Source organism: Pholis gunnellus, assembly GCF_910591455.1.
Source record: "Pholis gunnellus genome assembly, chromosome: 1".
Classification (NCBI taxonomy): Eukaryota; Metazoa; Chordata; class Actinopteri; order Perciformes; family Pholidae; genus Pholis; species Pholis gunnellus.
The window spans coordinates 20,013,644-20,026,321 of NC_136528.1; the positions used below are offsets into that span (position 1 = coordinate 20,013,644).

General features: G+C 41.8%; 1 protein-coding gene across 2 annotated transcripts; it reads right to left on the reverse strand.

Annotated features, from left to right (window-relative positions):
• Window positions 1-135: 135 nt before the first annotated feature.
• On the reverse strand, window positions 136-10,810 carry sltm (SAFB-like, transcription modulator). 2 transcript variants are annotated; one of them, XM_079156972.1, is made up of 20 exons: window positions 10,672-10,810; window positions 9,280-9,352; window positions 9,115-9,170; window positions 8,613-8,640; window positions 6,541-7,321; window positions 5,921-5,964; window positions 5,702-5,814; window positions 5,445-5,594; window positions 5,208-5,320; window positions 4,971-5,128; window positions 4,774-4,874; window positions 4,610-4,672; window positions 4,344-4,489; window positions 4,068-4,248; window positions 3,627-3,751; window positions 3,106-3,279; window positions 2,439-2,750; window positions 2,178-2,334; window positions 1,429-1,583; window positions 136-1,334 (listed from the first exon to the last, which is right to left on the reverse strand). In XM_079156972.1, the coding sequence occupies exons 1-20, from the start codon at window positions 10,804-10,806 to the stop codon at window positions 1,223-1,225; spliced, it is 3,177 nt and encodes a 1,058-aa protein (XP_079013098.1). In that variant the 5' UTR covers window positions 10,807-10,810; the 3' UTR covers window positions 136-1,222. The 2 variants fall into 2 exon arrangements, with proteins under 2 accessions (XP_079013098.1, XP_079013097.1); XM_079156971.1 differs by having other exon boundaries at window positions 9,265-9,352.
• Window positions 10,811-12,678: the final 1,868 nt, after the last annotated feature.

Consider the following 12,678-nt stretch of genomic DNA (forward strand, 5'->3'; position numbering starts at 1 on the left):
AGAAATGTATGAAGCACAAACTTCAGTGTCAACTAATCACATCAGAACAGTTTTACCACGGATTAATCCGGCCACGACCGGAGGGGAGACAATGAGGCTACTAAGACAAATCAGCAAAAGTCATTCTGCTCAGTTTTCTTTAATTGAATCAAGCTTTATTAACCACTTCTGACAGGTGTGTAGGTAAATTATGTGTGATACACCATGCAGTGCACACCAGGATGTGTTGGTCCAACCATAAAAAGGACAAAATTCATAAATGAAAAAGCAATATGGAGCTTTACAATGGTTTAGTCACAGCTGACAATGTTTGCTCCACATAAGAGTCAACCTTTTGTAGTTTTAATCAACATGCAGATTTCATACTGTGTGCTGAAACTTTCTGCGAGCTGTCAAAGTACTTCCTGCTTGTATCACAAGGTTACATTTTGTACACTGTCCCAACATGCGATTAACGAACTCCTCTCCTCTTCAAATTCAGACTACAGCCTGTGAACTGACTGAGAAAACCGAACTGCCAGAAATCGAGCCATTTAAATGGCAGGTGTAAATGAATTTGCAGAATCCTTGGAATAACAATGAGCAAATAAAGTGTGATGGTCCTTTCAGGTCTCACTGTAGTAACAGATTTTAATGTCAAATTTTATTTCAGACAGGCCTGTATGTAACTCAACTCATGGTCTATAAGAGTTTTGTTACAATGCGGGCTCGTTTACAGTTTGACATCGCAAATCCAACTACTTTTTACAAAACAGGACAGTCACACAAAGTATAACTTCGAAAAAAAAAAGAGAAGAAAAATACTCTTATGTCATCTGTTTCCTCACAGAGAAAAAATCCAAATGAGTAAATGAACCCTGACATTTAATGCACTCCAATACACTAAAATAAGACATTACACAGGACTGCCGAGTGTGACACTATGCTATTGAAAATATACATACAACACTCGGAGGAGAAGTTTATAACATCACTTGAAAACTTGTTACAAAGACCCGGGGCTGTACAATATCTTCCTAAATGTTACGCAGAGGACTGTTTAATGGTAACAACGGAACCATCAGGAAAACCTTACATCAAGGTAAACACTTGTCTATACAAAATAAAATAGTGTTATCAACCTCGTGGCTACAAACAAAAACACTTGATATTCTAAAAAATAAAGAGTTCAGAAAAGTCTTCAAATTTGTAGGTGCTTTAAAGTGGCAGAATTTGGATGCAGCTAAAACTGCCGCGGCGTTCCTTTGAAGGGCTTGAATCCCCCCACGTTGCCACCACTGGGGATGGAGCTGTTGGTGATCTGTACAATACGGTTCATTCCGGACGAAGAGTGACTGCACAAAAAAGAAACAAAGCCCAAATGTAAGAAAGCTGAGAAAAGGGGTCATACTACTCAGTTTCGTCATGACTTTTGTAAGTTCGGCATACCTCGAAGGAGCCATCATGCTGCCCCGGCTGTCTCCCATTCTGCGATTATCAGGGAAGCCCCCCCCCTGGGAGCTTGATCCACCGTGCCACTCCTTCCTCAGGCCCTGGTCCCGGCTGTGACGCTCCACCACGACCTGGCGGCCAGAGCTGAATGGCTGCAGACACACAAGATAGGAATCTGTGAGCGACAGCTGAAGACGAACACGTTGTTGAAATTTAAAGCGTATATGTATGAGACTTAATTTACAGGACTGGACCCCCATTTCATCAATAACACTGGTACACCATCAATAATTATTATATGAGCAGTCATTGAAATGTAAAAAAATGTTTTTACTAATTCCCACAGTTTAGAGAGATGTCTTCAAACTGCTTTGAGCACTAGCTGACTTCCTAAAGAATTAAGATAACCTTAAAAAATGTTCAACAATTTCCCCCAAAACAATGTATGGACGGATACAAAAAAATAATCCCTCTTGAACATCACTTACAACCCACTTTAAGTGTGTGGTGGGGTCTGCATCTATAGAGACCCTGTTCTCTGCCTGTATTCTCTTTTCTTATTATTTAGCCGTTTTCAGGACACTTCCGGGCATCAGCAAAGAGGATTTGGTCCACATGTGGGGGTGTAACCCACAACCAATGAGCAGGGTGTGCAGCCCGTTCTTATTCCCAGTTTCAAACACCGCCGCTTTGTCACGACCCCCTTTTTTTTTGGTCACAAAGTTTTAGTCTGAAGGTAGGCTGACCTGATTACTCATCACCATGGGTCTCCCTCCGTCTCGATCGTTAAAGCTGCTCCTCCCACGGTTGGCCGAGGTGCCTCCTCTAAGTACTGGGCCTGGACCATCTCTGCCTGAACGCTCAGCACGCATGCGCATGGGTCCTCTGGTCAACCCAGCATTACTGCAGGCGAGAGATTAAAAACAAAAGAAATTAGCTTTCACCGTTTGTTGTTGGGGGAGGGGGGGACAACCGCTGATGTTCAAAAACTGCATTGTATTTTTCACCGTATGTCTCCCTTGTTGGAGTTCATGCCGCCATCGTTCTTCCATCCATGCCCTCCATCCCTGGGTGAGCGGTTGTGCGACATGCCAGGCATTGCAGCTCTGGCTCCCATAGGGCGATCATGCATGGGCACAGGCCGCCTCTCATCTCGGTCCCTGCGGTCAGTGTCCCGGAGTTCGGCGCGTGGAGGAGGCGGCGGCTCAGCTCTGCGAACTGTTTCAAAGCTCTTCGGGTAGCGCTCAAAGCCAGAGCTCTCTCTGTGAGGAGCAGGGCGACTCTTCTTTACCTCCGGCTCACCGTCAAACCGGTTACGTCTGGCAACAAAAGAACAACGTGGGATTAGTCACATCACAAATAAACTACAATTACCGTCTCATGATTAGACTCGTCTGTCCAAAATAGTATCACTTCATTATTATGTCCTATTTATTTGTTATTCCATATTTGTGTTAAATTGTCATAATTAGCATATTCATTCTTGAGCTATGGCCAAAAAACATGTTTTGTAGGTTCAAAGTGATGTTTCACCAATTGGCATAACAGCTTGAGGAGGTAAATCTAGTTTTTAAATTACACAGACGTGGTCTTCAAGTCAAAATGTCGTCTGTAAAAAAATAATATTGTTGCCACAATTGACTACCTCGATTCCTATTGGTCCATCACTTGTACCTGTCATACGTGTTGGGCTGCTCGGCAGCAGCCTCTGGGAAGCGACCCCTCTCTCTGGGAGTGAAGTTTGAAAAGCGGTTCTGCTGTCGGTTGTAGTTGGAGCCTTGGTTCAGACGGACATCAGACTCAGACTGCATCTTCTTGTTGCCGTTCCAATAAGAATCGTCCCTCCGGCTGAAACATTAAATATAGCATCACATCTACTGCCTCGACACAGGGAGAGCGACTTCATTCTCTACTCAGGTAGACATATTCCCCCATATCTTCACATAGAAAATTGTTGTTTGCTGCTTTATTAATACTTTGAACATTGTTTAGAGAACCTTTAATCACAACATTGAGTTTGCTTAAAAAGGTTGATGCATTGATGCAAATTTATCCTGGTAAAACCTCCATCACTGCCATTAGGCTGCAATAAATGGGAAGAACTACAAGGTTTTTTTTCATAGGAAACAACTTGGGTCATAGTCACACCACCATGAAACTGCTGAGGGTAAAACATTTAAATCTTGTGTATATACCCGTGTTCCACCTCACGGCCCCTTTTGAGGTTGTTTCTCTTTTCTTGCTCATAACGGAGCTGGTCCTGCTGCCTTCGCAGCTCCTCGCGTTCACGAGCCATGCGCTCTGCCTCTTTACGGCGTTCCTGAAAGAGGTCATAAAGAAAATTGCACCAATTAAAATAACTGAGAAACCTGGATGTCATTATACAATTACAAGCAGTAGGAATACATGTACTCAAGTACATTTTGAGTAAATTTTACTTAGAGTAGTATTAATGCAGCATACTCTTTACCTACTTGAATAGATTTTTAGAGAAAACTCATTTACTCCTTTACATCTGGATACATTCGTCGCACTATTTCCATTGATTATTTCATGCATTAATTAAGCCACGTAGTCTCCTGCTGCAGCCCCGCCCCCACACGACTGTTGAAGGCAGCATGGCTGGCTCTCTGTACCTGCTCTATACGGATTCTCTCTCTCTCAAGCCTCTCCCTCTCCAAGCGCTCCCTCTCCAGTTTTTGTCTTTCCATCTCAAGTCTCTGGCGCTCCCGGAGCAGGTTCTCCCGTTCTTCGCGCTCTCGTAAGAGACGGACGCGCTCACGCTCCCTGCGTTCTTGTTCGGCAATTTCACGCCGCCTAAAAAAAAACAAGAGAAATCCCTCCGCTTAGAACTTTAAAACAATAAAAAGAATATATAAATATATTTAAAACTGCCAGCTACAGCAGACTACCTGCGCAACTCTACGGCTCTGCGAACGCGGTCAACTCGAGCCACCCGTTCACGCATCCTTTGCTCCTTCATCTTTTCAAACGGCAGGATGTCATGTTCTTCCCCCTTGTTCATAAAAGGTCGCTGTTTGAATCTCATCATCTCCAACTGGAAGAGGGAAAATAGAAATGAAAGTTAAAAAGGAAAATGCTCCAAAAAAAAAAGAAAAGGTCAAGCATGTTAAAAGCCAATATTATATTAAGCAACATGTTCATCAAGAGTTTGTACCTCTTCAGGAGGAATCAACCATTTTGGCCTCCTTTGAATGTTCATGTGGGCTGGGACAAAGGGCTGGGAAAGAAAGTATCAAACAGTCATTTAACATCCTCTGGTGGCAAATTAAAAATATGCTTTGAAATATAATTCAATCAAAGACAAATAAAATGTCTTACTTTATCAAAATACCGCCCCCTTCTAAAAGGTCTCATTTTGCCAAAATGATTGTCTCCTTTGGGATGATGTAAAACGACCATCTTGCCTGGGCTCTTCATCCCTAGAAAAGAAAAGAAAAGAAAATTAACTAATATTCAGGAAGGACAGACGTATACTTGCATATACTCTAAATCAGAGATGTGTGAATAAAACCTACGTCCATGCTTTCGGTCATCTTTCTTCAAAGAATCTTGCCCCATGTTAGATGAAACAGACTCTTTTCCACTTCTTGCGTCCTGTTTCTTGGACAAATCTTTGTCCTTTTCTGAGAGTTTATCAAACTTCTTATCCTCTTTTTTGTAAGATGGCGGTGCTCTAAACATAAGGAGAACCAAATGTTAAATGTGCTTTCAATCCACATAGAATTAAGTTGACACCTTTTTCTGTCACCCACTTGTTGGGCAGTTTTATCCCTGTAGAACTGCGCTTATCACTGGATTTGGTGGAACTTGCTTTGTCCTCAGCTTCCTTCTTTGAGCCCTCTTTCTTGAACGGATCATTTTTGGCCTGAAAAACAGCAGCAGGACAATACAAATGACACAGGGCCACACTTTTTCATAAATAAAACGGATTGCATTAGACCAATCTGGCTAAAAAAACATTTTGACTCGACATCTCCTTCCCAACTCACCCGTTCCACATATATCTGCTGTCCGTGGAGCTCTGTACAGTCGAGGTGGGAGACGCACCGCGTCACCTCTGTACTGGAAGACATGGTCACCAAGCCGTAGCACTTTGAACCAGGACTGCGAGCATTTGTAACCACCTTGGCACTCAAAACCTGTTGGCAACAAATTTCAACATTTTTCTACGACATGCAGCAAAAGTTTCAGATATATTCAAAATAAGAAACTACTAATTCATTAGAAATCTGCACACGTTAATTACCTTTCCATATTTGCCAAACAGGTTCTTTAGGACAGCTGCTTTGGTGTTTGAAGACAGGCCGCTCACCCATATGTTACGAGAAGAGCTGCTGTTGCTGCTACAGCTGACGACTCCTGATGAAGAGATTTTCCAAAACACATTCGGCAATCATTGGGTATGAAAAATATTGCATCAAGTTGAATGAAATTAGTTTGGGTTTTATATATTTCTAATTCTTACCCTTTTCATCTTTTGCAGCTTTTCCATCTCTATCTCTTGAAGAGCTACAAAGCAGATGTAACAACAAACGTAAATGAGTGAACGTAACTAAATCCAGATGTTAAGTGATGGGCATACATCTAGTGGAATAGAAACACCATATTTTGTACTGTTCAGAAGAAGAAAAAAAAATCCTGTGGGCAAGGCGTGGATCTGAACCAATGTCTCAAAGGCTTCATTGCTTTTCCAGTGGTGAGATGAGTCAGGTTGACAGCCAATTTATTTCCTGGACCAATGAAATCTTCGGAGGTTTGTTCAACTTCACAGCGAATCATTTGACCAAAAAGAAGGGAAAAAAACCACTGCCTTCTCGGGTACTAATGCTCTTTTACAATGCCTTTTGTAGAAATTGGAAATGGCTTTAAAACTGCTGCAAAGGCCAAAGTAACAAAATAAGAGGCGTTTTCTCAGCTCCTGGTTAATATCACAATTCAACCAACTTCAGAAAAACAAATCAGTAGTAATTGGCAGGATTAGGTACACCAGTGAACATTTCCCTTATGGCAGAAAAATCTTGAGGCTACCCACAATGTTGCGTTCTTAGTGAGCTGGACTTGAATAACTGACATAGAAAGACAAACCTCTTTGCTTGACCTGACGCCCCAGTAGTGGAGGGGCCTTTCTTCCCAGAATCCTTTTCTTTGTCTCCCATTTCAGCTTTCTTCAGGACCTCTCTGCCGTCTTTCTTCGTGGGATCACTCCGGGACCCATCATCTTTCTTACCATCTTTGTGGCCCTCGCTCTCTTCCATCGTCATGTCATCATCTTGTACCATCTCAGCAGAGGACTCTGGCTCATCAGTGCCCTTCTCGGCCTCTGGATCTGGAAGTTTCACATGTTTACCTGTTTCCAGGAGGTCATCGCCATCAACATCTAGGGTGATGGCATCATCATTTGGGATTGAGACGGAGAGGTGATCGTCCTCGACTTCTTTAGAGGAATTCATGGCTTCATCATCCAGCTCAGCCAGTTTGGTCTCCAGCTCTGGCTCTGCCTCCCCATCCATGTCTGGGTCGGCGTCCTCATCCGCCTCTGGGTCGGCGTCCTCATCTACCTCCTCTGGGTCGGCCTCAGACTCGGCATCCACCTCCTCTGGGTCGGCCTCAGACTCGGCATCCACCTCTGCGTCGGCCTCAGACTCGGCATCCACCTCTGGGTCGGCCTCAGACTCGGCATCCACCTCTGGGTCGGCCTCAGACTCGGCATCCACCTCTGGGTCAGGCTCTGAATCTGCCTCAGCCGCCACAGCTTCTGACTCTGGTTCAGCCTCAGCCAGTACCTCAACCTCAGGCTGAGCAAGGCTGTCCTCACAGGGTGCAGGCTTAGACTTTTCACGAGTACCATCATCTGTATCAGTTACATCTGAGGGATTTAACAAGGATAAACATGGCAAAACACAACTTTTAGCATTGACATGTCGCATGTTACTCGACCTAAAAGTAAAATAGAAAGCACATTTAGTGTTAATGGTCATCGAGGGCGTAGACACCACAGGAAGACACAAAACACACATTCTTCATGGAAACCGGGGATGATTCAGTGCTCTTCATTTCTTGTCACATGTTATGTTCTTGAGTCATAATTCATACTAAAGCGTACAATTCCAGATGCTTCCTACAATGTGTGGCAGTTCTCCAGGGAGGAATCTTCTGACAAAGTTCAAATGAGGTAGAGGAACTCATCAGTTCATCCTTCAGGTTTTCTTCCATTGCCCAAAATACATCTCCAGCTGATCAGTCCATGTAAAGACATTTAAATATCTTCAATAATCAACATCAGTGTGTCATCAGTAGGTTTTCAGAGCACTCTGGAAAAGTATCTTTCATCATCAAAACCAAGGAAAAGTCTGTCCCTTTGGTCACAACAGTCGGTCCTTCCAGTCCCAGCCCATGGTTCATGTCACATCTCTTCACTGCACACATCATGCAGGGGCTGCGGTCACCTGGCAGGAATATGTGCAATTTTGATGGATGTTGCCTGCAATGTATGAAGTCTTGTGATCTTTCAGTTGCGCTCCTGACTCGAGGCGTCAGCATCTCGACAAAGTGGAGGAGTCTCGTGGTCCTTGAGCGACCCAAATCCTAGCTTCATTCAAAGGCCATCTCACCTGACAGAACCTGTAATAAGGGGACCGATTCCTGAGGCGAGGGTAGCGAAGAATTCAGACCTGCCAATTGCACCCATCAGTCCACCACTACCGTCGATCAAAATGTCAACAGGAAAGTGCAATCCTCGAGTTCAACGCTTCTTCCAATTCATTGGACATAATAAAATGTCAGCTTGTTTGTGAACCATGCCTCGTAAGTTTCCCTGGGGAATGTGGGAAGTTGAATGCCATAGGTAATGGAAATTCACAGCAGCAATAAATATTAAGTAATCCACGAAAAATGGGTACCTGAGTCAAGGCAACTCGCATTCAATACGTCACGTGTGGACCAATTACAAATAACTGGTGAAATGTATTCATTAAGCATTTCCTTGATTCTCTTTCTTAGCACACTGACCTATATAGTGCAGTAGCTAGCAGAAGCATGAAATACCACTAGATGTTATGCATTCGACCAGGAGGTCTTGTCATCATAAATGTAAGCTGTAAAGAAGAAACAACCTAACGTTAGCGTCGGGAATTAGCTCGCCAGCATATGACACATACCTTTTTCAGATTCATATTCTTCAGTTTCCTAGAAAAGAAAACGCGGAGGTAAGATGACAAATATGTAGTTACAGCAACAAAAAGTATGTTATAACTATGTCAGACTTTCCAAAGGTTCTTTATCCAAACGCTAACTTAATGTACATCTATCGATACACACACGCTCGCACTGTCATTTTAAACTGCTGACAAATACAATGGCTAAGTTACTTCCACAATAGTTTACAGAATCACGTGGGGGAGTTGCTCCCGTAGCTGTGCCTATGGTATGATAGCATCTGAATTGTAAGTCGCAAGCATCAGCTAAATGACTGTAATGTAATGGGAAGTTTCAGCCAGTGTGACTTGAGTTCATGGTTTTGCTTTCTGTTCGAGTTAAATACATCTCAGCATGTTAAGTCTCATTAGCATCTCAAATGTTTTGTGTTAAAAAGTAAATGGAATCGGTTCATCTCTACAGAACAGCAACAGAGAAACATTTAAGAGAATCTATGGCGGTCACCTTGGACAGCACATCTTCCTCCCCCGTTGTGTCCGCATCAGAATCCACTTTTTTCCCTGATAGGTGAAATGTAGAAAGAAAATGAATAAATAAAACATATGGTGTTGCTGAGCCACACTATACCATCGATTAAATCAAAAGCAAGATTACCTTTAGCTTTCCCACCTTTCCGATTTGATGAGTCAGTTGAAAGCTGGATTTCAATATTTTCTGTGTCACCATCTTCATCCTCAAGAGCCTCAATTTAAAAATAAATAAATAAATAAATAAATAAATAAATAAAACATTTCAACTACTTTACACCCAAGACACAATCTCCTTGTTGTTCATGCTGGACATCACCAAGTGTCTAGTCAAATGCAAACTCATCTGCCAGGAAGACATAATAAACTGAGCTAGATGTGATACAAATAAAAATAGTTTTAAACTTGGTCAAGTTTGTTCATTCATCACATCAGTCTTGTGAAACGAAGTGATGACCACTAAAACTGCACCACTCAGCATTGTATTGTTTCTGCCTCCTTATAAAAAGGCAGAAACAGCTGATTTATAGATCTCAATGAAAACCACTTTGAGGTGTATTCCAATCAAATAAGTAAAAAATGAGGTTTTCTTATAGAGGGCTTTTGATAGTGAATATGACATATCAGCACCCAAATATGTGTTATTATGGCTACATTTTTAAGTTTCAATCTGTCACACCTGTGACCTTAGATTGGGGGGGGGGGGGTTAATACTAACAATTCAATGACTTGTTATTCAACCAAAACACCATTTAAACTTAATTGTGAATTTCATAATACCTCAAATTCAACTTAAAACATTTAGGCCAATTGCTATATTTTCAGACTGATCTATAGAATGTCATTTTTAACCCCCAAAATGTGTTCAATCTAAACTCAACAAGGCACTACTTCATCTGTTCATCAAGACGGTCCACTTCATCAATTAAATAATGTCATCGTACAAATATTGAAATAATTTAGTCATAAACCAGATTTAACAAAACGCCTCTTAACCGTGATCAATCTAACAAATTATAGTCGAACAACAAAGCTGCTTAACTGACGTTATTTATAAAGCGCACGAGCATGTGCACACGGTCCTCCACGCAGTCAACAATTGCCGTTAATGACGCTTCATTTAAACAGCTGAAGTCTAGCACGTGCAATCTGTTAATGTCAATTGAACATCGACTAAAACTTGTAGCGCTGAGAGGATATAGATTTCCACCCGTTGTGTTCGAGGAACCGACAGACTTCGCGGGCCTTCTTCACTTTACAGCTAACCTTACAGCATCACCTGCTCTCACTATTCATTCAAGCTCGAGGACCGTGAGCTAACATTTCCCTTTTCGACAGGTATATGTGCACAGAGCGGTTTATCCGGGCTGTAGTCACATTGCCAAACTAGTCAGCGGAGATTGCAACTGTTAACCTGACACAATAGCCTAACGTTAGAAGGAAATCGGTCAACAACGTTAGCTAACGTTAGCTTTGTATCGCATTGCTCGATCACTCTTCCTCGGACAGATTAGCTTCTTTTTTTTCTGGTTACCTGTCTCAATCTTCCAAGTAGGACGCTCTTTATACCCGAAGTGTCCAAATTCCTTCGTTTGAGCTCCGACTTTAAATCAACAACTCTTAAATCTGATATTTTCTTTGACTCAGTGGAAATGGCATCCGTCGCCATTTTACCTCCCCTTCACCGTACCGTGCGCGAGCGCAGACTGTTTTTCCCCTGCTTCTTCTTCGTGTCTCTAGATTTTATAGTCATTAAATGCCGCAACGCCACCTACTGTAGTGGGGGAGCCAATGAACGAGTTGAAATATTGAAAACTTACTGTATTTCAAGGACAAAATAGTCTGCCATTCATTTAATTCAACCCTAATTTAGTGACAAATAAAACAAGGGGCAACTGTATTCTTGACACAGAGTGTTGAATCGCAGCTTGTATTCAACAAAGTTTCACAAGCAGGTGGAAAATGTAGATAAAGAAATGTAGGCCTAATGAAAATGTACAGTGATCTGCATAGTTTCCTAGCCGTTGATTTTACACAGACCATATTCAGCTGCCTCTCTTGTTGGTCTCAAAAGACATATCGACTCTCGACTGAATCCTAAACTTGATCAGTCTCAGATAGCCTACTTGTAGGATGTAAATCTACTCTAACAAACTAGTGTTCTGAATATGCAATATCTTGCTTTGTGTTGCCCTGCACCTGCACTTTGTCAATCATGTGCTTTATAAATGTGCTCTTGTCCTTATAGGCTAACCAAGCTACTTCAACATGTGTGTGTGTGTGTAGTAGGCCTACATTTACTTGATTAAACCCACACTCCTATAGACAGAATTGCTTCCCTCTTCCATAATCATTTTATTTCCACAGAGCACCAGCAGTTTACTTTCCTTTCTTCTGTTGAGACAGAATCAGGATCCCTATATCTTCTTCAGCTCCATCTGTGAAGACTGCATCATGTCTCTGGTCAAGAGTCACGCAGACACCAGGTCAGTAATGGATTCAATAATATCTCTAATCCGATAATAAAATGCCATTACTCTCTGGATAATATAAAAGATGGTGCAGCAGATATGCCCTAATTATTCATCATAATAGTGATGACATTTTGACAACACTAAAAGACATGCTGAGACAGACACAAATCCATTTTAGTTCCATGACTTAATAAATCTCACAAGCACAACCAACACTGTGATGTTTCACCCTGAATCTTGACCTCTCACTGAAACGTAATCATACTAAAACTTTGAAATAATTATATCTGCATTTTTATTACAAGTGGTCAGGTTTATCTTATCTGCTACTTGGTTGTCATCTTTTCTCTATATTTCAATTAAGTAAAAGTCAGCAGTTAAAGTCAAAATTATTCAAATTAAATTATCTGTGAAGGGAGAACACCTCTCTGATTGAACTGCTCACAATTTAAGGGTTCATAGGTAGCTGTGGCTTACATATGTTGTAAACATAACTCATTACTTAATAATTACTTAATCTGAGAGGGTTTATTGTAAATTAAAAAATGTGGTCTGGGATGTTCAAGTGCTTATTTCTGCATTGTGTGAATATTCGTGGTAATGAGAAAAGTCGGTGTATGTGAGTGAGTTAAGTGATTTGAACCATCCAGTGGTTAATTGGTCGCCATCACTCTCATACCTTGCAGCCTGGAAGGGGTGTGTGTTTACCAACCCTTGGTAGGATTAGTTGCTTCTGTTCAGACTGCACCCTGGCCCATAAAGACTCGTTCTCTGTCTTTTAGTATATCTAAATGTTGAACTTGAAGCAGTTCAGCTGAAGTTGACGATTGAAATCTTTGAATCGTTGAAAGTGCCTGTGGATAAAAGCGTCGACGGCTTAATACATGTAATGTCTAATGTTTTATTTGTCAGGCATATTTAATTAGAGATTTTGCCTTTCGATTATTAGTATGGATAAAACTGTTATTTTTTGCAATCAGACATTCTTGATGTTCTTGTATTTGGGTTCAATCACTGGCTCTAGTGTTGTCTCCACACGTCAGACACATCCGCTAGTGGGCGCGCCA